The sequence below is a fragment of the Chionomys nivalis genome, chromosome 20, assembly GCF_950005125.1.
Source record: "Chionomys nivalis chromosome 20, mChiNiv1.1, whole genome shotgun sequence".
Lineage (NCBI taxonomy): Eukaryota > Metazoa > Chordata > Mammalia > Rodentia > Cricetidae > Chionomys > Chionomys nivalis.
This window is the reverse complement of record NC_080105.1, coordinates 5,705,455-5,733,139: the sequence shown is the minus strand read 5'-3', so window position 1 is coordinate 5,733,139 and position 27,685 is coordinate 5,705,455. Positions and strand designations below refer to the sequence as shown.

The 27,685-nt window shown below is 55.3% G+C and overlaps 1 protein-coding gene across 4 annotated transcripts in view; it reads left to right on the top strand.

The window, feature by feature from the left end:
• Positions 1 to 27,685, top strand: part of Unc13a (unc-13 homolog A) — a 47,613-nt gene that overhangs the window by 16,794 nt on the left and 3,134 nt on the right. Inside the window, exons 12-44 of one of the 4 annotated variants that reach the window (XM_057752290.1) lie at positions 429 to 475; positions 989 to 1,067; positions 1,222 to 1,227; positions 1,496 to 1,567; positions 1,677 to 1,896; positions 3,164 to 3,391; positions 3,837 to 3,978; positions 4,104 to 4,273; positions 4,365 to 4,480; positions 5,367 to 5,530; positions 5,999 to 6,149; positions 6,742 to 6,810; positions 7,019 to 7,108; positions 9,503 to 9,637; positions 10,570 to 10,703; positions 12,483 to 12,568; positions 12,659 to 12,785; positions 13,299 to 13,395; positions 13,559 to 13,702; positions 14,914 to 14,997; positions 15,763 to 15,840; positions 15,970 to 16,058; positions 16,409 to 16,561; positions 18,246 to 18,369; positions 18,703 to 18,708; positions 20,084 to 20,122; positions 21,686 to 21,715; positions 22,862 to 22,918; positions 23,126 to 23,206; positions 23,488 to 23,635; positions 24,618 to 24,674; positions 26,681 to 26,773; positions 27,230 to 27,389. In XM_057752290.1, the coding sequence (XP_057608273.1) occupies positions 429 to 475; positions 989 to 1,067; positions 1,222 to 1,227; positions 1,496 to 1,567; positions 1,677 to 1,896; positions 3,164 to 3,391; positions 3,837 to 3,978; positions 4,104 to 4,273; positions 4,365 to 4,480; positions 5,367 to 5,530; positions 5,999 to 6,149; positions 6,742 to 6,810; positions 7,019 to 7,108; positions 9,503 to 9,637; positions 10,570 to 10,703; positions 12,483 to 12,568; positions 12,659 to 12,785; positions 13,299 to 13,395; positions 13,559 to 13,702; positions 14,914 to 14,997; positions 15,763 to 15,840; positions 15,970 to 16,058; positions 16,409 to 16,561; positions 18,246 to 18,369; positions 18,703 to 18,708; positions 20,084 to 20,122; positions 21,686 to 21,715; positions 22,862 to 22,918; positions 23,126 to 23,206; positions 23,488 to 23,635; positions 24,618 to 24,674; positions 26,681 to 26,773; positions 27,230 to 27,389 (3,476 nt within the window). The remainder of the gene's footprint in view (positions 1 to 428; positions 476 to 988; positions 1,068 to 1,221; positions 1,228 to 1,495; positions 1,568 to 1,676; positions 1,897 to 3,163; positions 3,392 to 3,836; positions 3,979 to 4,103; positions 4,274 to 4,364; positions 4,481 to 5,366; positions 5,531 to 5,998; positions 6,150 to 6,741; positions 6,811 to 7,018; positions 7,109 to 9,502; positions 9,638 to 10,569; positions 10,704 to 12,482; positions 12,569 to 12,658; positions 12,786 to 13,298; positions 13,396 to 13,558; positions 13,703 to 14,913; positions 14,998 to 15,762; positions 15,841 to 15,969; positions 16,059 to 16,408; positions 16,562 to 18,245; positions 18,370 to 18,702; positions 18,709 to 20,083; positions 20,123 to 21,685; positions 21,716 to 22,861; positions 22,919 to 23,125; positions 23,207 to 23,487; positions 23,636 to 24,617; positions 24,675 to 26,680; positions 26,774 to 27,229; positions 27,390 to 27,685) is intronic. The other 3 variants (XM_057752291.1, XM_057752292.1, XM_057752293.1) reach the window with 3 other exon arrangements.

Genomic DNA, 27,685 nt, shown 5'->3' with positions numbered 1-27,685 from the left:
TGCAGACAAGACATCCATACACATAAAAATAAACATAATTTAAAAAAGATTAGAGATGTTTAGCTGGATGTGATGGCATAGGACTGTCATCGCAGCATTTGAGAGGCTGAGGCAGGGGGATTGCAGTTGAAGATCAGCCGGGGCTACCTAGTAAAACCCGGTCAAAAAATAAAATAAAAAAGAGCCCAATGAGACTCTATGGGAAAATGTCACAAGTTCAGGACTGACAGATGATGTTTGATTGACAGGTGCTCTGTATCTTGCAGCCTGCTTTACAGACTTGAGCCTGGAAAGCCTGTGGGTACAGAGGAGGTGCAGGAGGCTTTCCTGACTCCTCACCCACGTGGGAGACAGACGGGGTGTACAGCTTGACCTGGGAGTAGAGGGGCGACCACACTGACCACTGCGTCTGTCTGTCTTTCCTGCAGGCACGTGGAGAAGGAGAGATGTCCAAGTCCCTGTGGTTCAAAGGCGGGTGAGTAGGGAGAACATCCTGAATATGGGGAAATTTTTGTTTGTTTGGTTTTGGTTTTTGCAAGACAGGATTTCTCTGTGTAACAGCGCTGGATGTCCTTGAACTCACTCTATAAACCAGGCTAGCCTCAAACTTACAGAGACCCGCCTGCCTCAGCCTCAGCCTGTGGAGTGCTGGGATTAAAGACGTGAGTCACTACACCTAGCTGACTATTATTATTTGAATGGGGTCTCACTGTGTTTCCTAGGCTGGACTTGAACTCCAGACTTGAACAGTCCTCCGCCTCAGCCTTTTGAGTTACTGCCTGTTTAATCTTTTTGTGTAAGGGTTGCCAGTCTATGCCAACCTACCCATAAGAGAACCGGCAGCCCAAACAATCACCCCCTAGGTGTGGACTGGAGTGCTTCTTCATTTGCCAGGCAGCTGAACTCTCAGCGCAGGGGAAGGTCAAGGGTCCTGCCTGCCCTCCCCAGCAACGGGCCTGGGTGCTCACTCTCCCTGTGTGTCTTGCAGCCCAGGTGGTGGCCTCATCATCATTGACAGTATGCCGGACATCCGGAAACGGAAGCCCATTCCCCTCGTGAGCGATCTGGTGAGCAGCTCCGTGCTCCTACCCAGAGTGGGACTGTTGTGAGCAGTGTGCGACCTGTACAACTGCCTGTGGTAGCCCTGAGGCCAGGGACTGCCCAGGCTGGCCTCGGGACTAATGTAGCCTGATTTCCATCCCCATGCTTCCGGGACCCCAGGCTATGGTGAGTGATGGTGAGCGGGGGTCTCTCCCCAGACAGCGCCTCCCCCCCCCCCCGCACCGTGTGAGTCCCACGTCATGGGCGGGAGAGCTGGTGTTCTGCTCCAGCTGAGAGTTTTGCTCAGTACTTGGCTGGTGTCTCCCAAGTCCCGCATTCTGGGTGTATGAAGTTCACTTCCCAGGATTCCCTCTGACACCCGCCCCCTCACTGAGACCTCGCTTGTGCCACCCGCATTGCATTCACACACTCACTGGTGACCTTCCCGCCACAGTCACTGGTCCAGTCGCGGAAGGCAGGCATCACCTCCGCCTTGGCTTCCAGCACATTGAACAACGAGGAGCTGGTGAGTTGGGGGTGGGGTGGGCCCTAGGAGTGCCCCTGTGGCAATAGAGGAGCAGGGCGTGGGACTGGCGTGGGACACCGTAGCCCCACGCGGCCCTCGTTCTCTGCAGAAAAACCACGTTTACAAGAAGACCCTACAAGCCTTAATCTACCCCATCTCCTGCACCACGCCGCACAACTTTGAGGTGTGGACGGCCACCACGCCCACCTACTGCTACGAGTGCGAGGGGCTGCTGTGGGGCATCGCGCGGCAGGGCATGCGCTGCACCGAGTGTGGCGTTAAGTGCCATGAGAAGTGCCAAGACCTGCTCAACGCCGACTGCCTGCAGCGTGAGGGGCGGGGCCGTGTGGGGAGGGTGGGCGGGGCCGTATGGGGAGGGTGGGCGGGGCCGTATGGGGAGGGTGGGCGGGGCCGTGCTCCACCAGACTGCTGCTGCTTGAACGGCAGGTAGGGGCCCCAGAGGAGAGGGAAGGGCCAGGCCGGGTGTGCTGAGGGGGAGTGGATAGGATGCGGCGGGCGAATCGTGAGCGTGGCAAGGCCAGGGAGTTTAGAGTCCTGCAGACTGAGAAACAGTGGGCATGGTTTGGTGGGCGGGACTTAAGCTAGGAGAGGGGCTCCTAGGGCTTTTGCGAAGCGATTCTCAACCTGTGGGTTACGACCCTTTTTGGGGGTCGCGTATCAGATATCGGATATTATATTTCGACTCATAACAGCAACAAAATAATTTTATGGTTGGGGTCACCACAACATGAGAAACTATTAAAGGGTGTCGCAGCGTTAGGAAGGTTGAGAACCACTGGGGCAAAAGAAGGGGGCGTAAGGCCGGGCGGTGGTGGCGCACGCCTTTAATCCCAGCACTTGGGAGGCAGAGGCAGGTGGATCTCTGTGAGTTCGAGACCAGCCTGGTCTACAAGAGCTAGTTCCAGGACAGGCTCCAAAACCACAGAGAAACCCTGTCTCGAAAAACTTAAAAAAAAAAAAAAAAAAAAAAAAAAAAAGAAGAAGGGGGCGTAAGGCTGCAGGAGTGGAGAGGAGCTGAGGCGGTAGAGGGTGCTGGTCTGCGCAGGGGCTTTTGGGTGAGAAAGGCACATCTGCCCTAAAACTGTGTCTTAGGGGTGATGGAATTGAAGGCTGGTCAGCAAAGTGTGTACGATCTGACAGGCAGGGCGTTGAGAGGAAGGCTGTGCGTGAGTGTGCTCAGGCGGTGATGGATCAGTGACAGTAGAGGGAGCGCGGCTTGGGTAGGGTGTGGCTTGGAGGGGTGCATCTCAGAGGGGTGTGCCCTCAGTTGGCCTCAGACACGGGCAGAGACTCTGTGTAGGTGTGGCTCACTGTGAGGTCAGGGCCCTGGACTCAGTGGACAGGGAATATAGAGAGTGTCACGGGGCGATGCCTCGGGCGAGACGCAGAGGTGGGCGGAGACTCAAGGGAATTGGCTCTGGGATGGCAGGAGACTAGGCGTCAAGTGGCCAAGTCAGAGTAGCCTCAGAGGGTGTGGTATAGCCAGAAGGAGGGCCTGTGGGGGCTGACCTGGGTGGAGGGTTGGAGACGAATAGCGGGACACCAAGGCCAAGTGCATCTGCGTCCCATCCGCAGGGGCGGCGGAGAAGAGCTCCAAGCATGGTGCGGAAGACCGCACGCAGAACATCATCATGGTGCTGAAGGACCGCATGAAGATCCGCGAGCGCAACAAGCCCGAGATCTTCGAGCTGATCCAGGAGGTCTTCGCCGTCACCAAGAGCTCCCACACACAGCAGATGAAGGCTGTCAAGCAGAGTGTGCTGGATGGCACGTCCAAATGGTCCGCCAAAATCAGCATCACAGGTGCGCATGCGTAGACAGCCCCCGGAGAAGTAACCAAGGGTTGCATGGAAGCAGAATACAGAGGGAAGGCTCCAGCTTGAGAACCTCAGGGAAGCATCTTCTCATATTCATATGAAAGTGTCCCCACCTATGGCTCATAAATGGGGGGGGTAGGGGTGCATGCTTACTACCTATAGATGGGTGAGCGGGTGGGTGAGCAGGTTGATGGTGGGTGGGTGGTGGAGAGAAGGTTGGGTAGCTGCGAAACTGAACGTCCGGATGAATGACAGGAGAGAGGGACGGGTGGGTTGATAGGCGCACACCAGCTTGCGGGTCTGTGGCAACTCTCTAGCAAGACGAGCTGGGCTGTCTCTGTGGCCGGCCCATGCCACAGGCCGCCTGGGCCTGTGCGGGTGACTTTTTGGCAAGTTCCCCTCTTGAAAGCACATTGTGCCGTGTCTTCCAGTGGTGTGTGCCCAGGGTTTGCAGGCCAAGGACAAGACAGGATCCAGTGATCCCTATGTCACTGTCCAGGTTGGGAAGACCAAGAAAAGGACAAAAACCATCTATGGGAACCTCAACCCGGTGTGGGAAGAGAATTTCCACTTGTGAGTGACTGGCTGGGTCCCCAGCTCCAAACTAGGCTCGCTTCTGGGCCAAGTCATAGGGGCCTCTGAAGCGGGACCCAGGGCACCTGCCTGAGGCCAGCCCTTCAATCCGACTCCCCACACAGTGAGTGCCACAACTCCTCTGACCGGATCAAAGTGCGCGTCTGGGACGAAGACGATGACATCAAGTCCCGCGTGAAGCAGAGGTTTAAGAGGGAGTCAGATGACTTCCTGGGGCAGACCATCATCGAGGTGCGGACACTCAGTGGCGAGATGGATGTGTGGTACAATCTGGGTGAGTGAGGGCAGGCTCAGGGGAGCCCAACAGTCAGGGAGGCTGCAGACCAGGCTCCCTGGAACCCCCTCATGTCCCCCACCACCCACAGACAAGAGAACAGACAAGTCAGCCGTGTCGGGGGCCATTCGACTTCACATCAGTGTGGAGATCAAAGGGGAGGAGAAGGTGGCACCCTACCATGTCCAGTACACCTGTCTGCATGAGGTAAGCCCCCATTCTCCAGTGCCAAGAGACAAACAGTTGGCTCCATGCCTGCCACCCTTCCTCCCAGACACTCAGGGGTAGTGCCTCACACGGCTCCCTTCACCTGAGAATCTCCTATGTAAGCATCAAGCCCCCTCCAGGGATCCCCACCTGGCCTCCTGGGCGACTCTCATGGCTGCACTCCTAGCAGGCCCCAGAGATGAGCTCTCCCCGGTCCCCAGGTGGGGCTGCTCAATAAGTGCTGCTTAAGGATTGGAATGAAGAATGAGCTCAGTGGACTCGGGGATGATTGGGTGTGGCTGAGGATGTGGGTGGATTCGAATAGGTAGATGGGGTGGAGTTGGATGATCTTAGAAATAAGGCAGGTGTTTGGGAGGACTTGGGAGTAGCTGGATACATGGAAAAGTGGATGATGGTGGAGAGAGATTGGGTGGGCAGGCGGATGGGTGGGTGAGTGGGTGGATGGGTGGGTGGATGGGTGGATGGATGGATAGACGGATGGATGGGTGGGTGGATGGATGGGTGGGTGAGTGGGTGGTGGATGGATGGGTGTATGGATAGATGGGTGGGTGGGTGGATGGATGGAAGGATGGGTGGGTGGATAGATGGATGGATGGGTGGGTGAGTGGGTGGTGGATGGATGAGTGGATGGATGGGTGGATGGATGGATGGATGGATAGGTGGGTGGGTGGATGGATGGGTTGATAGGTGGGGTATGGATGGATGGATGGGCAGATGGGTGTGTGGGTAGATGGGTGTAAATGTGAAACCTGGTGATGAGGAGGATGATGGTGCCAGCACATGGTTGAGTGACTGGAAGGATGGGTTAAGTGAATTTGTCCTCTGGGCTCCTCCTCATTCCTGGTACCCTGTGTCTCTGATGCAGAACCTGTTCCACTTTGTGACGGATGTGCAGAACAACGGTGTGGTGAAGATCCCTGACGCCAAAGGTGATGATGCGTGGAAGGTTTACTATGATGAGACGGCCCAGGAGATCGTGGACGAATTTGCCATGCGCTATGGCGTGGAGTCCATCTACCAAGCCATGACGTGAGGGCACAGTGGGTGGGTGGGTGTCTGGGGCGACACTGGAGACCTGGGGAGGGGAGTGTCTCGTATCTCTGGCAGTTATCAAGATGCCTCTATTGGAAGGTATGGCCAGGGAGTCAGAGAGAGGTAGAGAGATGTGGGGCCCCAGGCAAACCGATGGAGAAGGGCCAGGAAATGGCCCATTCCTGAGGCATCAGCTCTTGGGACTGAAGCAGAAGGATTGGGAACTCAGGGTCATTCATGGCTACCTATTGAGTTTTAATCCAGCCTGGGATATATGAGACCCTGTCTCAAAAGTTAAATTAAAAAACATGGAAGAAAGGGCACAGATATTACCTGGACTCTAAGGGCAGAGCCAGGCCAAGGGGAAGCTGTGGGAAGAGGGGCTGGCTCCCAGGTGGTGTCTTGGAGTTCTAGGGACCCCAGTCTTGGTCCCCAGACTCAGTGCATCCTGCTTTCACCTGCCAGCCACTTTGCCTGCCTCTCCTCCAAGTACATGTGCCCTGGGGTACCCGCTGTCATGAGCACCCTGCTTGCCAACATCAATGCCTACTATGCACACACCACCGCCTCCACCAACGTGTCTGCCTCCGACCGCTTCGCCGCCTCCAACTTTGGGGTCAGTCTCAGGGGCAGGGCTGGACACACTTCCTGTGTGCCTCTGCCCCGTGCTTATCTGCCTTAGAACCTCAGTGTGCTCGGCTGTGAGGATGGAATCAGACGTTAGGAGTGGGTGGAGTGCTTGTGTGTAGTGGGAAGAGCACCAGTAGCTCAGTGCTTGCCTAGGATGGATGAAGCTCTGGTCTCCATCCCCAGCACCAGGCAAAGCAAGCATGGTGACATACCTGTTTGTCATCCCAGCTCTCAGGAGGCTGAGGCAGGAGGATTTCCAAGTCCAACTCAGCCTGGGACACAGGGATCCTATGCCAAAAAACTAAAAAGAGGGGCTGGAGAGATGATTCAGCAGTTAAGAGCACTGGCTGCTCTTCTAGAGCCACGAGTTCAGTTCCCAGCACCCACATGGTGACTCACAACCAAATATGATGGGAGCTGATGCCCTCTTCTGCCATGCAGGCAAACATGCAGATAGAGCACTCATATACAAAATGAATCTTTAAAGAACAACCTAGAAGAAATGGGGTTTGGCTGGGTGGTGATGCACTCAGATTCTCAACCAGCCCTGCCTTCACCCTCCTTCATCTTCCACTTAGAAAGAGCGCTTCGTGAAGCTTCTGGATCAGCTACACAACTCCCTGAGGATCGACCTGTCCATGTACCGGGTGAGAGGCTCTTGTGCCCAAGTCTTCCACCCCTGGAACTTGTGTCCCTGGGAGGCAGGCACCCAGAGGAGAGGGCCTGGGGACCCAGTGCAGCCTGCACAAGCTCCTGTGTCCCTATGTGGACATTCCTGCCCCAGTGTGCTGACACTGGGGGTTGTCACCGTGTCCCACTGTCCCTGGTCTCTCATCACACACCTGATGCCAACAGAACAACTTTCCAGCCAGCAGCCCCGAGCGGCTGCAGGACCTCAAGTCCACGGTGGACCTCCTCACCAGCATCACGTTCTTCCGGATGAAGGTGGGTGTCCCGCAGGCATGCCCTGCCTGTCCTCACACAGCCTTGTGAAGAATCCTGTGCAGGGGAGTATGTTACAGCTCTGGAGCTGCAAAGATTTATCCTGACCTCTCGGGAAGTCAAGCTATACTTAGAGCCGCAATAGGACAGCTCAGCCCTGGAGGGAAAGGTGTCCTGACTTGTCCAGAAGCCAGATTACCTCAAGTTGGGGTGCGGTGGGGAATGGTCTCCCCACAGGATATAGCAATCCTGCTCCACTGCTGGAGAGCAGCTACACAGCTGAGTTCTCTGTTCCCTTTAGAGAACGTCCTAGCCGAGCTATGGCTTCTTCAGCCTAAGATGTTACTTCTTTTGCTAACACTCTGCTAAAGGGGAAGCCCCTGCAGAAATGTAGCAACCTCTTCAGGCTCCAGAGAAAAGTTGTTACTTTTCCTGCTCAGCCTTGCTTAACCACCCTAAGGGAGCGTCCCCAAAGGTTCTTCTGTTCAGTTCTGCTCAGCCTTGCCCGGCCCCTAAGGGAGCATCTCAGCAAGGTTTCCTGGTGAATGAAGACTGGAAGGAGTCCGGGCAACCTGCTGCCTCTGCCAGGGTGGTCAAACACAACCTCCTACTGAACAGGCAGAGGGACTTCTTAGGGTGGAGTTTTCCCAGGGAGAAGAGGCATTGGTTAGGTTTCTTGTTCAGGGATTGGTTAGTTTAGTTGGTCAGGGGCAGAGATGGCTCTGATTTTAGGGCCAAACTGTGTTTTCTTTCACTGATCCCTTTTAGCCTGTTGGCTCTAATCTTAGGGCCAGGACACATTTCTTTCACTGGCTCTAATTCTAGGGACAAAGTGTTGTCTTTTTTTTGTTGTTGTTGTTTGTTTGTTTTGTTTTGTTTTTCGAGACAGGGTTTCACTGTAGTTATAGAGCCTGACATGGAACTAGCTCTTGTAGAACAGGCTGGCCTCGAACTCACAGAGATCCACCTGCCTCTGTCTTCCCAGTGCTGGGATTAAAGGCTTCAAAGTGTGTTTCTTTGGCACTGGTTTCAGACTCAGGACTAAAGTTCTGGGTTCAGGGATAAAGATGTTTCTTTCCCTGGCCCTTTTACCTACAGTTTGACTGTGGCCACTGCTATAATCTGCCCCTAAACACACAGTGGGGCCGGGCGGTGGTGGCGCACGCCTTTAATCCCAGTACTTGGGAGGCAGAGGCAGGTGGATCTCGTTCGAGGCCAGCCTGGTCTACAAGAGCTAGTTCCAGGACAGGAACCAAAAAGCTATGGAGAAACCCTGTCTCGGAAAAAAAAAAACAACCCACAGTGGGGGCCAGCAGCATGGTGAATGGACGCTGGCCACCAAGGCTGAGGACGTGAATTCAGTTTCCTGGGTCCACAGATGGAGGGTGAGAACTGACTCTCACAGGTTGCCCTCTGACCTGCACATGTACGTGCACACACCACACATACACACACACTACACCATAAACACACCACACACACATATACACACACCACACACATATACACACCACACACACAACATACACACCACACACACAACACTACACACATACTACACACATATACACACACTACATACACACCACACACACCACACGCACACACCACACGCACACCACACACACCACGCACACCACACACCACAAATACACACACCACACACACATACCACCACCACACACACCACATGCCACATGCACACAACACACACCACGCACACCACATACCACGCACACCACAGACACACCACTCACACCACACACACAACACACACATACACGCTACACATACACATACACAACATGCACAACACACACACCACACCACACACAGCACACATACCACACACACACCACACATATCACACACACCACACACACGCTACACACACCACACACACATACACACAACACACACACCACACACACAACTCACCATATACACCACACACACTACAAACACACACACCACAAACACACACACCACAAACACACACACCACACACACATACACAACCACATACACCTTATACACGACAATACACACACATACACGCTACACATACATACACACCACACACACACTGTACACACACACCACACACACGACACACCACACACACAACACGCACACCACACACACCACATAGATACACACCACAGACACACACACATTACACACACCACACATACACACACACACCTATAGCCCCAGCACTCGGGAAGCAGAGGCAGGGGATCTCTGGCAGGTGGAGGCCAGCATGGTTTACAGATCAAGACAGATAAATCATAAACAGCTAGAACATTGTGGGAAAACCCACCAGGCAGTCAACACACAGCAACATCAGGGTGTCGCTGTCCCGGCCATCCTCACCGGGCCTGCCTCTGCCTTCAGGTTCAGGAGCTGCAGAGCCCCCCGCGTGCCAGCCAGGTGGTGAAGGACTGCGTGAAGGCCTGCCTCAACTCTACCTATGAGTACATCTTCAACAACTGCCACGAGCTGTACGGGCGCGAGTACCAGACGGACCCGGTGAGGCCTGCGCGGGTCACCTGCTCGGGTGTCAGGAATTTTCTTCTGGGAGTTGGGGTTAGGAGTCACATATCAGGACCATGGAGTGGTTTGAATAAGAAAAAAGGCGTTTGGTGCCCTCCAATTGAGGGCTTAGCACCGAGCACACAGTAGGCCCTCAAGAACGTGCTTGGTGAGTTTGGGTTAAGGCTCAAGACTAAGAGAGTCTCCATTTGTGCAAGGTTCAGTGATCAGGGTCTGGAGAGATGGCTCAGTGGTTAAGAGCGCTCACTGCTCTTCCAGAGGACACAGCACCCACACACCCAGCCCTTGCACCCACCTCCAGCTCTGCTCCTGGTCCCCTTGGGCACACGTGCACATACAGACAAGCAGACATCCACATAAAATAAAATATCTTTAAAAGAAAAGAGAAACTTGAGGGCTGGTAAGAGGGCTCCAAGGACGTAGCCTGGTTGCCTGCGGTGTGTCCCTGGGGCCCACATGGTAGAGGAAGCTGTCCTCTGACCTAGCATGCTGTAGGACACATGCCCACCCTGACACATACAAAATAAATAAGACGTAAACAACAATGCTGACCGTCAGGTGTGGTGCTGCCTCTTCAGGCCCGGCCCTCAGGATGCTGAGACATGAGATGGACAGTTCCAGGCCAGCCTGGGCTACATCTCGAGTCTCTATCTCAGGAAAGAAAAGGAAACACTGGCTTAGGTTGAATTTCTTTTAGTTAGTTTGTTTGTTTGCAGTGAGGGTCCTATGTAGCCCACGTTGGCTTCACTGTAGTGGGGGATGACAGCCGCAGCCTCTAGGTCCAGCAAGCACCAGCTTGTCCGCACTTGTTGCTTGCTTTCTTTGCAGCCTGAGGCAGCAGTCTGCCCTGGTCTCCCTGGCTCCCGCCCACACCAGCTTCTCAGCAGCGTCTCCTTTGCCCATTTCAGGCCAAGAAGGGGGAGGTTCCCCCCGAGGAGCAGGGCCCCAGCATCAAGAACCTGGACTTCTGGTCCAAGCTGATCACACTCATTGTGTCCATCATCGAGGAGGATAAGAATTCCTACACGCCATGCCTCAACCAGTGAGCACAAGCCGAGGCCATGTGTGGCCCTTAAGCAGTGTGTGACTGGGTCCTTAGTCCCAGAGTGACATTGGTCCCGTTCTGACAGCTCAAAGTGTGTGTGTGTGTGTGTGTGTGAGAGAGAGAGAGAGAGAGAAAGAGAGAGAGAGAGAGAGAAGCCCCATATGTTGGCTTTCTTTTTACTTTTTTTTTTTTTTAACCACAGGACTTTCTTTTTATTTGAAATGACTTATTTATTTTTATTTTATGTGCATTGGTGTTTTGGCTGGATGTATGTCAGTGTGAGAGTGTCAGATTCCCTGGAACTGGAGTTACCGACAGTTGTGAGCTCCACGTGGGTGTTGGGAATTGAACTTAGGTCCTCTGGAAGAGCAGTCAGTGCTCTTAACCGCTGAGCCATCTCTCCAGTCCTCTCTTTGCTTTTTTATTTTGAGGTATGGTCTCCATAAAGCTGGCCTCACACTCACTGTGTAGCCCAGGTTGATCCCCGCCTGGGTCTCCTGAGAAGCCGGGAGGACAGGCCTGAGATGCAGGTCCTATGGAATTTAGCATCTGATCACACAAACTTAACTGTATATGTGTTTACAGCTGGGATGTGAACTTCAACATTTTTTTCTTTTAGTGAAAATTTTATTTGGGGCATTGATAGCACACACCATAAATCCCAGCCCTCGGGAGGCAGAGGCAGCCTCTGGGAGTTCAAGGCCAGCCCGGTCTACAGAGATAGTTCTAGGACAGCCTGGACTGTTATACAATGAAACCCTGTCTCAAAAAAGCAAAATATTTTCTTAAATTTTACTTTATTTTAACAAATATTGCCCTTACATATGTTTGGGTGTCATGCCTGCGTGTTTGTGTCTGGTGTCTGTGGAGGCCAGAAGAGGGCATTAGATCTCAGGAACTGGAATTAGAGATGATTGTGAGCTACTGGGGGTGGGTGGGACTTGAACCTGGGTCCTGTGTGTATGTGTATCATAGTCACAGGGCATTGTGGGAGTTGGTTCTCTCCCTCCACCATGAGGACTCTGGGGACTGAACCCAGGTCTTCAGGCTTAGTGACAAGTCCTTTTACCACAGAGCTGTCCCACTGGCCTAGACATGAGTTTTGATTTAGAATGCTGTTTTGATTTACATGCCCAGCAAACACATGTGGCCCAGCTGTTCATGAGGCTAGCAGGAGGATCTGGGTTCGAGCTTAAGGGTGGCCTTGGCAACATGGAGGGACCAGAAACAACAGACAAATCACACAGTTTTACACACATAGTGTGCAATGCACAGTGTTGTGTACCGAGCAACTGTGTGGGAATGTGGGCACCGCTTGGAGCGGCGTGGCCTGTGTGAGATATTTATCAATAGCTAAAGAAGATATCAAGTCTGTTTCTTCCAAACTGAGCACTGGAGTGGGGTGGGGAAAGGGTGGATGGGCAGGTGAGTGGGGGTGGGAATGATGGGCAGGTGAGTGGAGTGGGCAGGTGAGTGGGGTGGGCAGGTGAGTGGGGTGGGCAGGTGAGTGGAGTGGGCAGGTGAGTGGGGTGGGTAGGTGAGTGGGGGTGGATATGAGTGGGGTGGGCAGGTGAGTGGGGTGGGCAGGTGAGTGGGGTGGGCAGGTGAGTGGGTAGGTAGATGGATCTTGAGTAGATAAATGGCTGACCCAATGGGTAGCTGAGCAGTATGAGTGAGAGGCAGGCAGATGCTTTGGTGAGCTGAGACCCTCTGACCTGCAGCAGGAAGTCCAAGTGTTCCCTACCCGTTAGCTCAGGTTTCTCTGCCCTTTCCCAGGTTTCCGCAGGAACTGAATGTGGGAAAGATCAGCGCCGAGGTGATGTGGAGCCTGTTTGCTCAAGACATGAAGTACGCCATGGAGGGTGAGTCCGTGGGCCCAGGCTGGACCCTGGAGCCCCGGCTGGAGCCCGGCTGGCGGGCTGAGTCTCTGTGTCCCCCCCCCCAACCCGCAGAACACGACAAGCATAGGCTGTGCAAGAGCGCAGACTACATGAACCTGCACTTCAAGGTCAAGTGGCTGTACAATGAGTATGTGACCGAACTGCCTGCCTTCAAAGACCGCGTGCCCGAGTACCCCGCGTAAGTGCGTAGGAGGGCCGGACTCCAGCTCCCTGATACTCAGGACAGTGAACCTGACACCCAGTGCATGGTGTGTTCACGGAGGGGAAGAAGGAAGCCGCCATATTGAAACAAGCCATGACTGAAATGTTTTTACTCTGCAGAGGCTGAAAACCCCCTCTTCCCTCCTTCCCCTCCCCTCTTCCCTCCTTCCCCTCCCCCTTCCCTCCTTCTCTTTCCCATCTTCCTACCCCTTCAGAGTCACCCTTACATACATAGTAAGGTACATTTAAGGGCAGCTTGGGCTACATCAACCCCCTATTTAAATAATTGTATTTAAAAAAAAAAAACAAACTTTAACCAAACTGAAATTACTAAAACCCAGTGTGGGTGGGAGTGGAAGCTGCGGACAGAATCCAGGGATTAAAGCCTGAACTCCATTAGCACTTCAGAAGCAGGCCCAGCAGCCAGCGGGTGGGGCAGAGCTGGCCATAGAGTCCTGAGAGGTGTCCCAGCTGAGCTGTTCTCTTCCAGGTGGTTCGAACCCTTCGTCATCCAATGGTTAGACGAGAATGAGGAGGTGTCCCGGGATTTCCTACATGGTGCGCTGGAGCGAGACAAGAAGGACGGGGTAAGGAGGCACTGGGTGGTGGCCCGCGGTTGATGGTGTCCACTGTCCATGTCTTGCTTGTGGGTGCCCTCCTCCGCGCATCCTCCAGCCAAGGCCTCCACAGTCCCGGGGCCCGGACCGCCCCGGAGCTGATGCGGTGGTCCAGCCTGTCCCCTTCCTGCAGTTCCAGCAGACATCGGAGCATGCCCTGTTCTCCTGCTCCGTGGTGGACGTCTTCTCCCAGCTTAACCAGAGCTTCGAGATCATCAAAAAGCTGGAGTGTCCTGACCCCCAGATCGTGGGCCACTACATGAGGCGCTTCGCTAAGGTGCGCAGGATCGGTGGGGTTGCGGGTAGGGGCGGGGCTGGGGTGATGTGGAGGTGAGCCATGTCTAAAGTTAGGTTGCGTCAGGGCTGTGGGAGAGGGAGGTTGGCGCAGATAAAGAAGTTGAGGGGCGGGGCCGGTTTTGCAGGAAAGCTAGATCCAGTGTGTACAGGGCTCCACAGTCATCCCAGCGCCACAAAAAAGGAAAAACTAGGCAGGTGACAGAAGTAAACTGATAACTCTAGGGGAAACAAACAATCGAGGAGGGTAGAGTGACGGTGCCTGCCACCAAGCGGACACCGGAGTCCCGCCCCATCCCTCGGGTAGAGGGACTGACTTCTACAAGTCTGCCTACACAGGCACACGTGATTACACACGTGCTTGCGCTCTCTCTCTCTCTCTCTCTCTCTCTCTCTCTCTCTCTCTCTCTCTCTCGTCTCTCTCACACACACACACCAATGCTGGGGAGGTGAGAATCGAGAGGCTGGCGCACAGCTCAGCGGTGGAGAACTTGCCTAGTGTGTGAGGCCCAGGGCTCTAATTCCCAGCACTACACACAAAAAAAAGTTAAACAAAACAAAACAAAACAAAACAAAAATAAGCTAATATAAAAAAACTTAAAAAAAAAACAAACAAAGCAATTATCAACTCCAAGGAAATCAGAAAGTTGGGGAGGTGAGTATTCCATTTTGGGCTAATGGACTTGGGCTGCAGGCCAGGTTCTGAGTTGCTGTGGGGATCTCCAATGTCAGGGCCCCCATATGCAGAGCTGGCTTTGGGTGACTTTGACTAGATGGTCACTTAGCTGGGGATTAAAGGCTGGTGTCAGGATTCCACGTGGGATCAGGTCACGCTGGTGATCAGGAGATTGATACATCGGTTGGTTCCTTTGAAGCCGAGCAGGGCTCATGGGCAGTGGTGGAGCTCGCATTTAATACAGACCAGGGCAGCAAGGTCAGGAGTTCGAGGCCAACCTTATTCACACAGCCAGACCTTGTCTCAAAAACAAAAAACAAACAAGCAAGCAAACAAACAAACACCCAGGAGCTATTGCAGAGCAAACAAGCCCCTCGTGGGAGGGGCTGTCCTCTGTGTCCTAGTGGCTGGACATGCTGTGCCGAACCAAGTCACCATGTCTGCAGTAGATGTTGTTGGTGCCTGGTGACCAGGGTCGCCGAGACCACAGCCCCTCTCACCCGTGTCTTTGTCCTCAGACCATCAGCAACGTGCTTCTGCAGTATGCCGACATCATCTCCAAGGACTTCGCCTCCTACTGTTCCAAGGAGAAAGAGAAAGTGGTGACCGGGGACTCCTGCCCCATCCTGCCCCAGCCCTCCCAACCCCAGCCCTCCTCACCCCACTCACCTTCCCTCAGGGTCCAAGGGTCCCTTCCTACCCCAAGAAATGACACAAGGTTTAGGGTACCAAATTCTGCTGAGGGACACAGATAAGTGTGCTTGAGTATGTTTGGTGGTTGATAGTGTGTGGTTTGGTGGTGGTGATTTGGTTGTTGGAAGTGTGTGGTTTGGTGGTGGCGATTTGGTGTTTGGATTTTTAAGACAAGCTCTCAAAATGGAGTCCAGGCTGGATTTGAGCTTCCCACATGCCCCAGGTTAGCCTCAGTTTTGCTATATAGGCTGGCCTGGTCCTCTGCCTCCACCTTCTGAGAGCTGGGGTGACAGCTGTGTCCCTCTGTTCCCAACTGTTTAGCTGTGCTGAGGACTGGGTCATGAATGGCTCATGTCTGTGTCTGAGCCTGTGAGTCTGGGGGAGCCCCGTGTGTGCCCATGAGGGTGAGGACATGCTCCCCCGTGCGTCACTGGGTGTTTCTAGTGGACCTGTTAGGGTGTAGATCAGCAGTGTCAGCAGAGGCAGGAGGACCCTGAGGACTTCCCACTTCTCCGTGGTACCCACGCCCGGCATGTGTCCCAGGGTGATGCTCCTGTAGCCTCCCCAATCTGGCCCAAGGGACCATACCCCAGCTCATGCATGTCCAGGAACCCCAGTTCCCTGATCCCCAGGAGGTGGTGGGGAGTCGCCAGCCTGATTCTCACTCTTCCCAGCCCTGCATCCTCATGAACAACACGCAGCAGCTGCGGGTCCAACTGGAGAAGATGTTTGAGGCGATGGGTGGGAAGGAGGTGAGTGATGGGGTGGACTAGGGAGGGGCTAGCCATCACCCCAAGTCCCTGAGGTCCTTCCCAGCCCCTCAGACAACTTCCCAGGGACATGAGAAGGCAGGGATGTGTGAAGGCTCTTGCTTCCCTCAGCTGGATGCCGAGGCCAGTGGCACCCTGAAGGACCTGCAGGTGAAACTCAACAGCGTCCTGGATGAGCTCAGCCACGTGTTCGCCACCAGGTGAGGGGCATCTCTGGGGTGGGGACCCGTGAGCAGGGATGACCCCGAGCCTCGGGCGTCTTGTACTCATTTCATACCAGGGACAGAGTTAAGGCTCAGTCAGGGGAATTGGGAGTTCAGATCTGGCTTTCCCACAGCCTGGCTCTGTGGCTTGGGTGAGTTGCTTACCAGTTTGGCCATAGGGGACAGCAGTGATGACATCACCAGCAGCTGGATGTCCACGTACAGGCGTCCTAGGCAGGACAGTGTTATTGTGTGCCATCATCACTCGGGTGCCATTGCCTCCCGGTGCTGGGGACAGGAACCCAGGCCGCAGAGCCAAGGTCAAGACCTCTCCACTGTGCCCACAGCTTCCAGCCGCACATCGAGGAGTGTGTCAAACAGATGGGTGACATCCTGAGCCAGGTAAAAGGCACAGGCAACGTGCCCGCCAGTGCCTGTAGCAGTGTGGCCCAGGATGCTGACAACGTGCTGCAGCCGATTATGGACCTGCTGGACAGCAAGTGAGGATGGAGCCAGGAGGGCTGGGGGGGACAGACATGTGTATCTGTGAATAGCAAAGGCCTGTTGCCGCTCCCATGGCTGGCACAAGATTGATGACATGAGGCAAGGCAGGCTGCCACAGAATACTTACCAGGGCTGGGAAGGAGAGGTGCTTAAAAATATAGTGGACAGGTCCTTGTGTGTGAGAGACGGGTGAGAGGTGTGTGTGTGTGTGGACAGAGGGAGGGTGAGAGGTGTGTGTGTGTGTGTGTGTAAGGGAGGGTGAGAGGTGTTTGTGTGTGTGTGTGTAAGGGAGGGTGAGAGGTGTGTGTGTGTGTGAGGGAGGGAGGGTGAGAGGTGTGTGTGTGTGAGGGAGGGTGAGAGGTGTGTGTGTGTGTGAGGGAGGGTGAGAGGTGTGTGTGTGTGTGTGAGGGAGGGAGGGTGAGAGGTGTGTGTGTGTGAGGGAGGGTGAGAGGTGTGTGTGTGTGAGGGAGGGTGAGAGGTGTGTGTGTGTGTGTGAGGGAGGGTGAGAGGTGTGTGTGTGTGTGAGGGAGGGTGAGAGGTGTGTGTGTGTGTGAAGGAGGGTGAGAGGTGTGTGTGTGTGTGTGAGGGAGGGTGAGAGGTGTGTGTGTGTGAGGGAGGGTGAGAGGTGTGTGTGTGTGTGAGGGAGGATGAGAGGTGTGTGTGTGTGTGAGGGAGGGTGAGAGGTGTGTGTGTGTGAGGGAGGGTGAGAGGTGTGTGTGTGTGTGTGTAAGGGAGGGAGGGTGAGAGGTGTGTGTGTGTGTGAGGGAGGGTGAGGTGTGTGTGTGTGTGAGGGAGGGTGAGAGGTGTTTGTGTGTGTGTGTGTAAGGGAGGGTGAGAGGTGTGTGTGTGTGTGTGTGAGGGAGGGAGGGTGAGAGGTGTGTGCGTGTGTGAGGGAGGGTGAGAGGTGTGTGTGTGTGTGTGTGTGTGAGGGAGGGTGAGAGGTGTGTGTGTGTGAGGGAGGGTGAGAGGTGTGTGTGTGTGAGGGAGGGTGAGAGGTGTGTGTGTGTGAGGGAGGGTGAGAGGTGTGTGCGTGTGTGAGGGAGGGTGAGAGGTGTGTGCGTGTGTGAGGGAGGGTGAGAGGTGTGTGTGTGTGTGTGAAGGAGGGTGAGAGGTGTGTGCGTGTGTGAGGGAGGGTGAGAGGTGTGTGTGTGTGTGAGGGAGGGTGAGAGGTGTGTGTGTGTGTGTGTGAAGGAGGGTGAGAGGTGTGTGTGTGGGTAGAGGGATGGCAGAGGTGGGTGTGTGGTGCACTGACAACTGGGTGAGCTGTGAATAGTGTTGGTGGATTTGGGACTGTGATAGGTAGATTCGCTGGGAAATGCGTGCTGGACGCTGTCCCCTCCCTCAGCCCCCTAGTCATGTCATGAATTGTCTGGGCTTCACTCCGCTCACCTGCCCTCTTGCCCATCCTGTCTCTCTGTCTCTGTCCTTGGCCATGACCCGAGCCCCTTGTGTTCTCTGATCTCCAGTCTCCCATGTTCTTCCATATTTGGATATCCTGGTGTGTCTGCCTTGAACACTGCATAGCCACCCCCTTCACCCTGACGTCCAGGCTTTTTCCCTAGACCTCTTCTCTCTCCTTTCCCCCCACATACACCATGCATGGTCCCCCTGCCAGGTCATGCGTGTGTGGAGGGAAGGGGCCTGGGTGGTCCTTCTCACTGACCCCAGCCTCACCCCCAGCCTCACCCTGTTTGCCAAAATCTGCGAAAAGACGGTTCTGAAGCGCGTGCTGAAGGAGCTGTGGAAGCTGGTGATGAACACCATGGAGAAGACCATCGTTCTGCCGCCGCTCACAGACCAGACGGTGAGGCCCATGCCCTAGACAGTGCACCTCAGGGTAGGGGGCGAGGGCAATGACCAGGGATCAGCAGGGTCACTCAGGTGTGTCTTCCAGGGGTGACGATAAGGTGAAGGGCCCAGGGCTGGTGGCAGGATGCCCCTGGGTGGGCTTACAGGGGGAGGAGGGTGGAGAGGCTTCAGCCAGTTGCCTGTAGCTGGGAGCTGAGGACCCTCTGGGCAGGGCCAGGGCTGGGGGGTGTCAGTGCCTCAGTGTCCTCCCAACCGCACTGGGCCCTCCTAGGGCCACTCACAGTGACTTATTCCCCTCTCCCCACCCTGCCCCCATTCCGGCTGGCAGATGATTGTAAGTAGAGACCCGTTTGTCCATCTGTCTGTTCATCGTCGTCGGTCTTTCGCTGTGTGTCTGGACTGGGGCCACCCCCACCCTTCCAGTGCCCCCTCCTCCCCTCATCCTGACTTTGTATCTGTGTGCTGGGGGGTGGGCATTGAGAGGGGTGGGGCTGGGAGACCACACCCCTCGCAGACTCAAAGCAGGGCTACATCCACACTGTCAGCCCACTCTGTCATGTCCAACCCTGTCCCTGTCCCTTAGATGGAAGTCACCCAGTCTCAGAAGCAGACAGAGGCAGGGGTGGGGTCTTCCCTTCTGCATTCAGTGTGCCCTCATGACTCCCCTAGTGCACACTCCCCTAGTGCACACACTAGTGCTCACACCTGCACACCGGGAGGACCAGCTGGAGATGCGGCGGTCAGGCAGTCCGGGTGTCACTGTTGCCCAGACCATGGCCTGGGAAGTGGAGCTTCTTACCAGGATTCTGAGCTGTCAGAGTGGCAGGGAGGGATGGAGGCCTCCAAATGCTCCCCAGTGACCTGTGTACCTCAGAAAACCCATCTTCCACGCCCTTTGTGGGTCAGGCTAGGCCACCGTGACATTTTACTTTGTCCCAAGCTCACCTTGCCAGTGGGCACGGCTTGGGTCTCTGTAGCCACCTCATAGCATCACGCCAGTGCCCAGGTTACAGTTGTAGAAAGAGCATAAAGGAATACATGATACTGATGGCTTGTGGCAGGTCACCTTCATGACAACCCTCTGAGGGAGGAGGTCTCAATCCAATCAATTTGATGAAAAAAACCAAGGCTGGGAGAGAGGTCACCTGACTCAGGCCACAAGCATGTGCCAGAGATTCCTTGGATTCGGATATGTCTCAGTGTGGAGTGGGGTGCTTCTGCTAACCTGGGATCCAGTGGGCTTCTTTGTACACCAAATGTAAATGGCTTATATTTTAACAGTGGCTTTTACCTTGGGCTTTCTCTGGTTCTGGCTCTCTTTTCTCCTTCTCCTCTTTCTCTCCCCTCCTCTCCCTCCCCTCCCCTTCCTTCATCTCTGTCCCCACTTTCCCTCCTTTTCCTCCCTCCTCTTCCCTGCTTCCCATCCTCCTCCACCCTCCTCCCTCTTTTTTTCTTTCCTCTTCCCTCTTCCTTGTCTTCTGGTTTCTTCCTCCCCCTTCCTATTTAGTACTCGCCTTCCCTCCTCCTTTCTTCCTCCCTCAGGATCATACACCTTCTCTTCTTCTTCCTCCCCTTCTCCCCCTCTCTTAAGAGTGAGCTCCCAAAGGTCCCCAGCTTTCCCCAATCCCTAGCCAGTGCAGCCCCCAGTCCCCACATGGGTGAGTGTGATGTGCTTGGGTCCTGACCTCGCTGTGACGTTGTCTCTGCAGGGCACCCTCTTGAGAAAACATGGCAAGGGCCTAGAAAAGGTAATGAGGGCCTCGGCTTGCCTGGGTCCCGGGTGTCCGGGTGAGAGTGCTCCTGCTGTTCATTCATGCAAAGGTCAGCTGAGGCCATGGTGGGAAGTGGCTCTTGATCTCGTCCTTAGGGACTGGAGGCCAGAGCTCAGATCATTCCCCAGAGTCAGGGGTGTGTGTGCCCAACTCCAGGTTTAGCTGGGTTCTTGTTGCTTTAATGGATGTTTACTGTACTGAGGTGGGGTTGTGGGCAGCTGCTTGATTCTGCACTCATATGGGATATGCCAGGCCTCTCTGTGCACCAAATGGGTGTTTGTGTTATGGCTGGGCATAGAGAATTCCCACACTCCAGGCAGTTTGCTAGGGGCGCTGTACCCATGTAGCATCCATGTGGGGTGAGAGATGTGTGGATCTGAATGAGATCATGCAAAACGTGTGTTCTGGCCTGTGAGCTTCCTATACATGGGATTTGATAATTCTTGATGAGTGTGAGTATCTGCAGAAACTGTTTGCAGATCTAGAAAGTGTTGATGTGTGCATGCAAGTGCTTGACTGTGTGTGTGTGTATGTGAGCATGTGTGTGTCTGTGTGTGCATGCAAGTGCTTGACTCTGTATGTGTGTCTGTGTGTGCGAGCATGTGTATCTGTGTATGTGAGCATGTGTGTGTTCATGCAAGTGCTTGACTGTGTGTATGTGTGTGTATGTGAGCATGTGTGTGTGTCTGTGTGTGCATGCAAGTACTTGACTGTGTGCATATGTGTGTGTGAGCATGTGTGCCTGTGTGTGAGCATGTGTGTGTCTGTGTGTGCATGCAAGTACTTGACTGTGTGCATATGTGTGTGTGAGCATGTGTGCCTGTGTGTGTGAGCATGTGTGTGTCTGTGTGTGCATGCAAGTACTTGACTGTGTGCATATGTGTGTGTGAGCATGTGTGCCTGTGTGTGTGAGCATGTGTGTGTCTGTGTGTGCATGCAAGTGCTTGACGGTGTGTGAGCATGTGTGCCTGTGTGCATGTGTATGTGAGCAAATGTGTGTGTGCATGTATGCCTGTGTGCTTGTGTATGTGAGCAAGTGCACGTCTCTGTGTGTGCATGCATGTTCTTGACTGTGTGTGTGTGAGCGGACATGTATGTGTGAGTATATATGTGTCTGTGTGCATGCTTGTGTTTGTGTGCTTGTGTGTGAGCGTGTCTGTCTGTGTGAGCCTGTGTGTATGCGTCTGTCTGTGTATGTATGTCTGTATATGCGTGTACACTGAAGGAGTTGTAGGTTTATCATGGCATTTTCCTGTGGTTAGGCCTCCCCAGGAAAGGCTTGGTGCATGTGGGGTGTGTGCAGAGACTTGGAGCCTCCTTGACTCCTCCTCAAGTGCCACAGCACCCGAGGCTGGGGTTGCAGCTTCTAGGCCCCTGTATGTTGTGGTCAAGGAGCAAATGCCTTAGCTGGGGAGAACTAGTATCTGCTTCAGTAACTGGGAAGGAGTTCATGATGTGACTCTAGGGGGCAGGGAAGTCCCACTGAGTATCCTCCCAGCAGCCACCAGAACTCTGACCTCCGCCTGGTTCTCTCCACAGGGCAGGGTGAAACTGCCAAGCCACTCAGACGTAAGCCCGGCCTCTCACTGTCTGTCTGGCTCCCACCCCATCCTTCTCCCTCCCTGCCCCTTCCACTCTGTGGTCCGTGCCGTCGGGGCGTCCTGTGGCCCTGTCTGTTATTCTTCTTCCTCTGTCTGTCTGGCTTGCTTGTGGGTGGGGAGTGAAGGGCAGTAGGAAGCATGGAGGATGCTCAAGAGGGTCCCTGCTTCGCAGCGGAGCGCAGGTGGGTGCAACAGGGGAAATGAGGTAACTCCGGCTCCCGATCTCAGGGAGTCCTGAGGCCATGGGGCTGAGGGGTGTGTGGCACAGTGGAAGAGTCTCGATGAGCTCGCAGGCCCAGAATCTGGCTTCCATCCTGACCTGTGTGAGGTCTTGTCTTCTGTCCTGGAAGGACAGAATAACACACAGAATAGCACAGCATGCTGTAGCAAAAAGTCACAGCGGTCTCCAGAAGTCTGGAGTAGCCCAACCAGAATGCCCTGGGGCAAGCTCATTCCAACAAATCCCTAATCAGCCAGGGAGAGACCAGGCCCAGAGGGGGCAAGGCCCTTCAGCTCGGCAGAGTCTCTCAGGCTGGGACCCAGTCCACCATGCATTCATTGCCTGTGAGGAGAACAAGACAGCAAACGAGTCACCAAAGACATCACACCCCTTCAAGGCCACTGGTGGCTGTGATTCCCCCATGTGTGGGGCACCAGCTCAGAGGGGTTAAGCCACTGTCTGGGCTGCCCATCTGGGATTCTCACCCCTGGCATTATCACAGCCACAATTGCTATCTGGTGGGTGTCTCGGGGAGACGTGGTATATACAGCCGCCAGTGTGTGAGGGATCTTCTGGATCCTCAGAGTAGAATCCCCACCGAGGGGTGGCTAAGGGGAAGGGAACCCCCCTGGGTGCCTCCCCTCACCACACACAGCCTGCCCATGCCTACCTGTTTCTCTTGTGTCTCCCAACTGTGGGACCGTAGTAGGTGTGAGAGGAACCAGGTTTCTCCAGGGACAAGGTCTCACCGAGAGGCTCCTGACCCCTCTGTCCATCGGTCACCAGGAACCTTTGGATAGGAATCAAATGGCAGACAGGCCAGGGGGTCGCTCAGGGAGAGAGACCATTTAGAAAATTCACACTGTCACCCATGCTGTCTGCTGCTTCCCACAGGGAACACAGATGATCTTCAATGCTGCCAAGGAGCTGGGCCAGCTGTCTAAACTTAAGGTGAGGAAGCAGAGGATCCCGGGGACAGACCAAGACACAAAATCCCTGCTCTCGGCCTGGACACCCCTTCAAATGCCTTGACTATGTTGGAAAGAGGCAGTCGGGTTCAGCTTGAGTGATCATTTGATCCCCAGCATGGAAACTCAAGACCCACAATCTCAAAACTGGGTTCAGCTTTGCCAACCTGACTTCTCCCTGCCACTACAGGATCACATGGTCCGCGAGGAAGCCAAGAGCTTGACCCCGAAGCAGTGCGCCGTGGTCGAACTGGCCCTGGATACCATCAAGGTGAGAGAGGGGCCACAGAAGGCTTTAAGAGTGGGAACGAGGAGGCAGGTTTGGGGGAATGCGTGAGAGGACAAGGTAAAATAAGGGTAGCAGGCAGGGAGGGCCTTTCCATCTCAGGGGGCAGAAAATACAAAGGTCCTGGGGCGGCTGTGGCCCGGTGAAGATCCGGAGGGTGAGAGCCGTGGGGCGGCTGTGGCGCGGTGAAGACCGGGAGGGTGAGAGCCGTGGGTGTTAATGGAGGTGGTGAAAGCCGTCAGCAGCCTCATCCTGCCCATCCTCAGCAATACTTCCACGCGGGGGGCGTGGGCCTCAAGAAGACCTTCCTGGAGAAGAGCCCTGACCTCCAGTCCCTGCGCTACGCCCTGTCACTCTACACGCAGGCCACCGACCTGCTCATCAAAACCTTCGTGCAGACGCAGTCTGCGCAGGGTAAGGGCACCTCTGCACTCCCCTCCCCCTCCCGAGCCAGCGGGAGTCGCCCCGCCCAGCTGCGGGCTCCGCCCCTGGGTGATTGGTTGATTGGAATGGGGGCGGGGCATCCGACCTCAAAGCGCCAAAGGCGAGTCTTTCAAGGCAAAGACACAAGGGGTGATTGACGGCTGTGGGACGGGACCACACAAACTCCAGGGGCAGGCATTGATGATAGACAGCTTCTAGGGCAACCAAGTGACTGTTCTCGAGGGGTGGGACTTCTAATGTCCTGGAGCCGTTGAGTGATTGGTGGCACCTGGTTGTCGGCTCTGGTACCAGACTTCTGAGATGATTGACAGCTCTAGGTGAACTCTCTGATGTCAGGGACCAAGGCTTGGCTGCCTCCTTAGAGGCGAGTCCTCTGCGCTGTGTCGACGTGGAATGATTGTCAGATCCTAGAGGCGGAAGTACCCGGACCTGGGCTATGTGGGGACCTGGGAGGTGCTGAGCCTCAGATCTCCCCACCCCCGCCCTTCTCTTTGTCTGTGTCTCGCTTCTGTCCCTTGTCCCTCTGAGCTCTCGTGCAGCCGCTGAAGCCACAGAGCAGGGCTCCAAGGTCCTAGCACTCCTCCCTGTCCCCACCTCATCCAGAAATACTCCAAAGTGCCAATTTGGTAGAAGTTGGCGGCCTCAGGTTCTGTCCTCGCACTGGAGCGGGGAAGGTCGTCATCCACACACCCGCAGGCACAGCGGGTGGAAACACAAGCCTCAGTTTTTCCTCCTGTTCTTGCTGCTTTTGGTGTCCCTGGTGTTCCCGGAGTGGGAGGCTGTCTGTCTGTCCGTCCGTCTGCACTGACGTTTCTTTCTCTCTTTCTCTCCCCCTTGTCTCTCTTTCTTTCTCTTTCTTTCTTGTTCTCCTCCCTGTCATTCGCTGTCCCCTTTCTGCGCCTCCCTTCGCCCCCACCACGCACACTCCTCCCTCCCTGTCCACCCTGGTCAGTCCATGGTGGAAAGGGGACTAGGTTTACCCTTAGTGAAGACGTTTGTCCTGAGATGGGTACGTGCCTGCGCCGCCCGCCACCCGCACGCGGTGCCCGGTGCCTGCGCCCCCTTCCCCCGCCCGGCTAGTAAGACACTGGCCTGCCTTGGCCGTTGCCAAGTCCTCGCACAGGGCGAAGGGCAACTTGCTGGCTCCACACGGGGAAGGAGTCCCATCCCTTCTCCCAAGCCACACGCACCTCAGGCTGAATGGGGCAGCTTCCATTTCCAGCAACGCACAAAATACTAAACAATGAACTGCTCTAAGATCTTGGGTCAGTCATTCTGCAGCATGCCTCCTCCCCAACTGTTCTGTCCTCTGGAAAACAGGGACAGTCACGAAGGACCTGACTGATTCCAGGCATGCCTCAGGCACAGACCTGTGATCCCTGTATTTGGGATGTTGCAAGTTTCCATCAGCCTTGGCCACGCATCCACCCACACCCGGAAAAGAACAAGTGACCTCTCCAGCTTTCCCAAAGCTGAGGGTCAGAGAAGCCACCTTCTCCTGCCAGGGGACCGGGGTTCAAGGGGGCGAGGGTGGGGCCTGACAGCCCTTCCTGGTGGAGCCAGCAAACCTGGGGTGGGGTTTGGCACTGCCTCTCCTCCTTCTTACTAGCCTGGGCTGTGGTCTGACATCTTACATAACCCATCATGTCTAACTCCCCAGCACCCCACTTCTGGCCCGGATTGAGCTTGCTGAAGCATCGGCCTGGGGGAGGGGGCTGAGCATGTGACTGGGAGGTATATGAGATGATGTGGGTGGCCGCCTGGGCTGGACAGTGCTGGGCCATGTGCCCCTCTTCAGGGGCTGCAGGAGTACACCCTCCCCCTCCCCCGTTCCCTGACCCTCCTCACTTCCCGTCCAGCACAGGTAACCTGATGGACCTTTGACTGTCCTGATCCCCTTGCCTCCCACATTCTCCTCCCTGCCATGCCCGTGCATGGGGTGCCCCAGGAGTGGGGAGCTGCCTGGGGATGGGTCAGTTTGGGGTGCTGGCGGTCACAGGCCCACAGGCCCTGTGGATGTGCCTCTGAGTTACAGGTAGGGGTGGTCAGCACAGTGGTTTTTAAGCTGAGCACTCGTGGCGGCCATTGTAGCCCTCAGGAAGAGCCGTGTGCAAGGCTACCACACAGCAGACACATTTGTTGGCTAGGAAACTAAGATCAGGGGTTTGTTGGCATCAGGAACAGCTGGATTTAGGCCCCAATGCCATTGGTCAGTTGGTCTCCTTGGAGATCCCTGGGCCAGTTCCAATCAAAGTCTGGGACTGAGTTTCTGTCTCCTGGCCCAGGTCATGTGCCCATCTACAGGGCCGTCACTGCAGCCTGGGCAGGATGACTGTGGCTCTGACCATCCCTGAGCCTTCCCAGTGGGAACTGAAGCTTGCCTGTTAAACCCAGAGCCAGGACGGGGTGGGGGTCTGGAAGGTGTCATTTCAGAGGGGCAGAGCATTCCTGGGAGTTCAGAAGGCTGGGGAGGAACTGTGGGGGGCACTTGGCTGAAGTTAAGTGGACAAAGGGGCCTTTAGGGTAGGACCCTGCAAGAGGTCAGAAGGACTTTGTGGGGAAGTCAGAGGAGTTATGGGAGGCTGGGGTGGGGGGGGCTGCTAGGTTGTCTCTGGCTGTTTTGTTGAGTGCAGCTGAGACAAGAGCTAAAGCGGGGAAGGCACAGCTGTAGCCCAGGCGAGCCAGTGAGGCAGAGGGGTCAGCACTTGTCTGTGTCCCAGCATCCCCGGCTACAGTGAATTGAATGGACAGGCTCTGGAGGCGGGAGAATGGGGAGGAAGAAAGGCAGGTGCAGTGCCTCAGAGAGGTTATGAGACCCACCTCCAGTCTCACGGGGACACAAGGAAACGCCACAGTCTAGCACTCTGGGCTTCACAGTGGCCTCTGCCACCCTGGTGCCCTCAGGGCCTCAGGGACCTGGTGCCGCCAGCACTTGGTGGGGAGGTGGCTGAGGTCCCCCCAGGTGGGCGGGGAAGAGCGGAGCTCACGTCAGGCATCTTCCCCTGTCCCACCCAGGCTCGGGTGTGGAAGACCCTGTGGGTGAAGTGTCTGTCCACGTGGAGTTGTTTGCACATCCGGGAACTGGGGAGCAGAAAGTCACAGTGAAGGGTGAGTGGTGTGGGGAGAGAGGGGACCAGACACCGGCTCACTTAAGCCAAGGGGGCTGGGAATTGGTTTGTTAGTTTTTTTCTTTAATGGTCTAGAAAATGGGAAAATCACCGGGTGGTGGTGGCCCACGCCTTTAATCCCAGCACTGGGGGAGGGGGGAAGAGACAGCTGGATCTCTGTGAATTTGAGGCCACCCTGGTCAACAAGAGCTAGTTCCAGGACAGCCTCCAAAGCTACAGAGAAACCCTGTCTCGAAAAAACAAAAATAAATAAGTAAATAAAAATGGGAAATTCCTGAGATAAACCTGTTTCAGGCACGGCTGCACTAGGAATTCCAACCGTGTTCCAGGACCTTGCAGCTTTCTTGGCCTGGCTTCCCTTTCTCCAACCCGGAAAGCAGAGTATGGCTCTGCCCCACGGGGAACCTCACCAGACTTTGCCACTCCCCTCCAACAGTGGTGGCTGCCAACGACCTCAAGTGGCAGACTTCCGGCATCTTCCGCCCCTTCATCGAGGTCAACATCGTTGGGCCTCAGCTCAGTGACAAGAAGCGCAAGTTCGCCACCAAATCCAAGAACAACAGCTGGGCGCCCAAGTACAACGAGAGCTTCCAGTTGTGAGTCGGACGCTGGTGGGGTGGGGGGAGCGCCCTCGGACACCCAAGGCGCGGGGTTCAGGTCCCTGTCTGAGACAGGCAGGTCCCTGCGGGAGGTCATAGGGTTGGGGTTGGGGCGGAAAGGATGAGGGGAAGGTGGACAAGAGTTTGGGGCACAGGAGCGCGGTCACAAGGGTTCGGAGACTGAGAACACAGCCTACTGGACTCTGGGGATTGTGTGAATTGCTGCAGGGTGGGGGCTGGGGGTGGGAGGGTAGTGGGGTTACTGGAGGCTGACAAGTGGGGCCGGAGAGAAT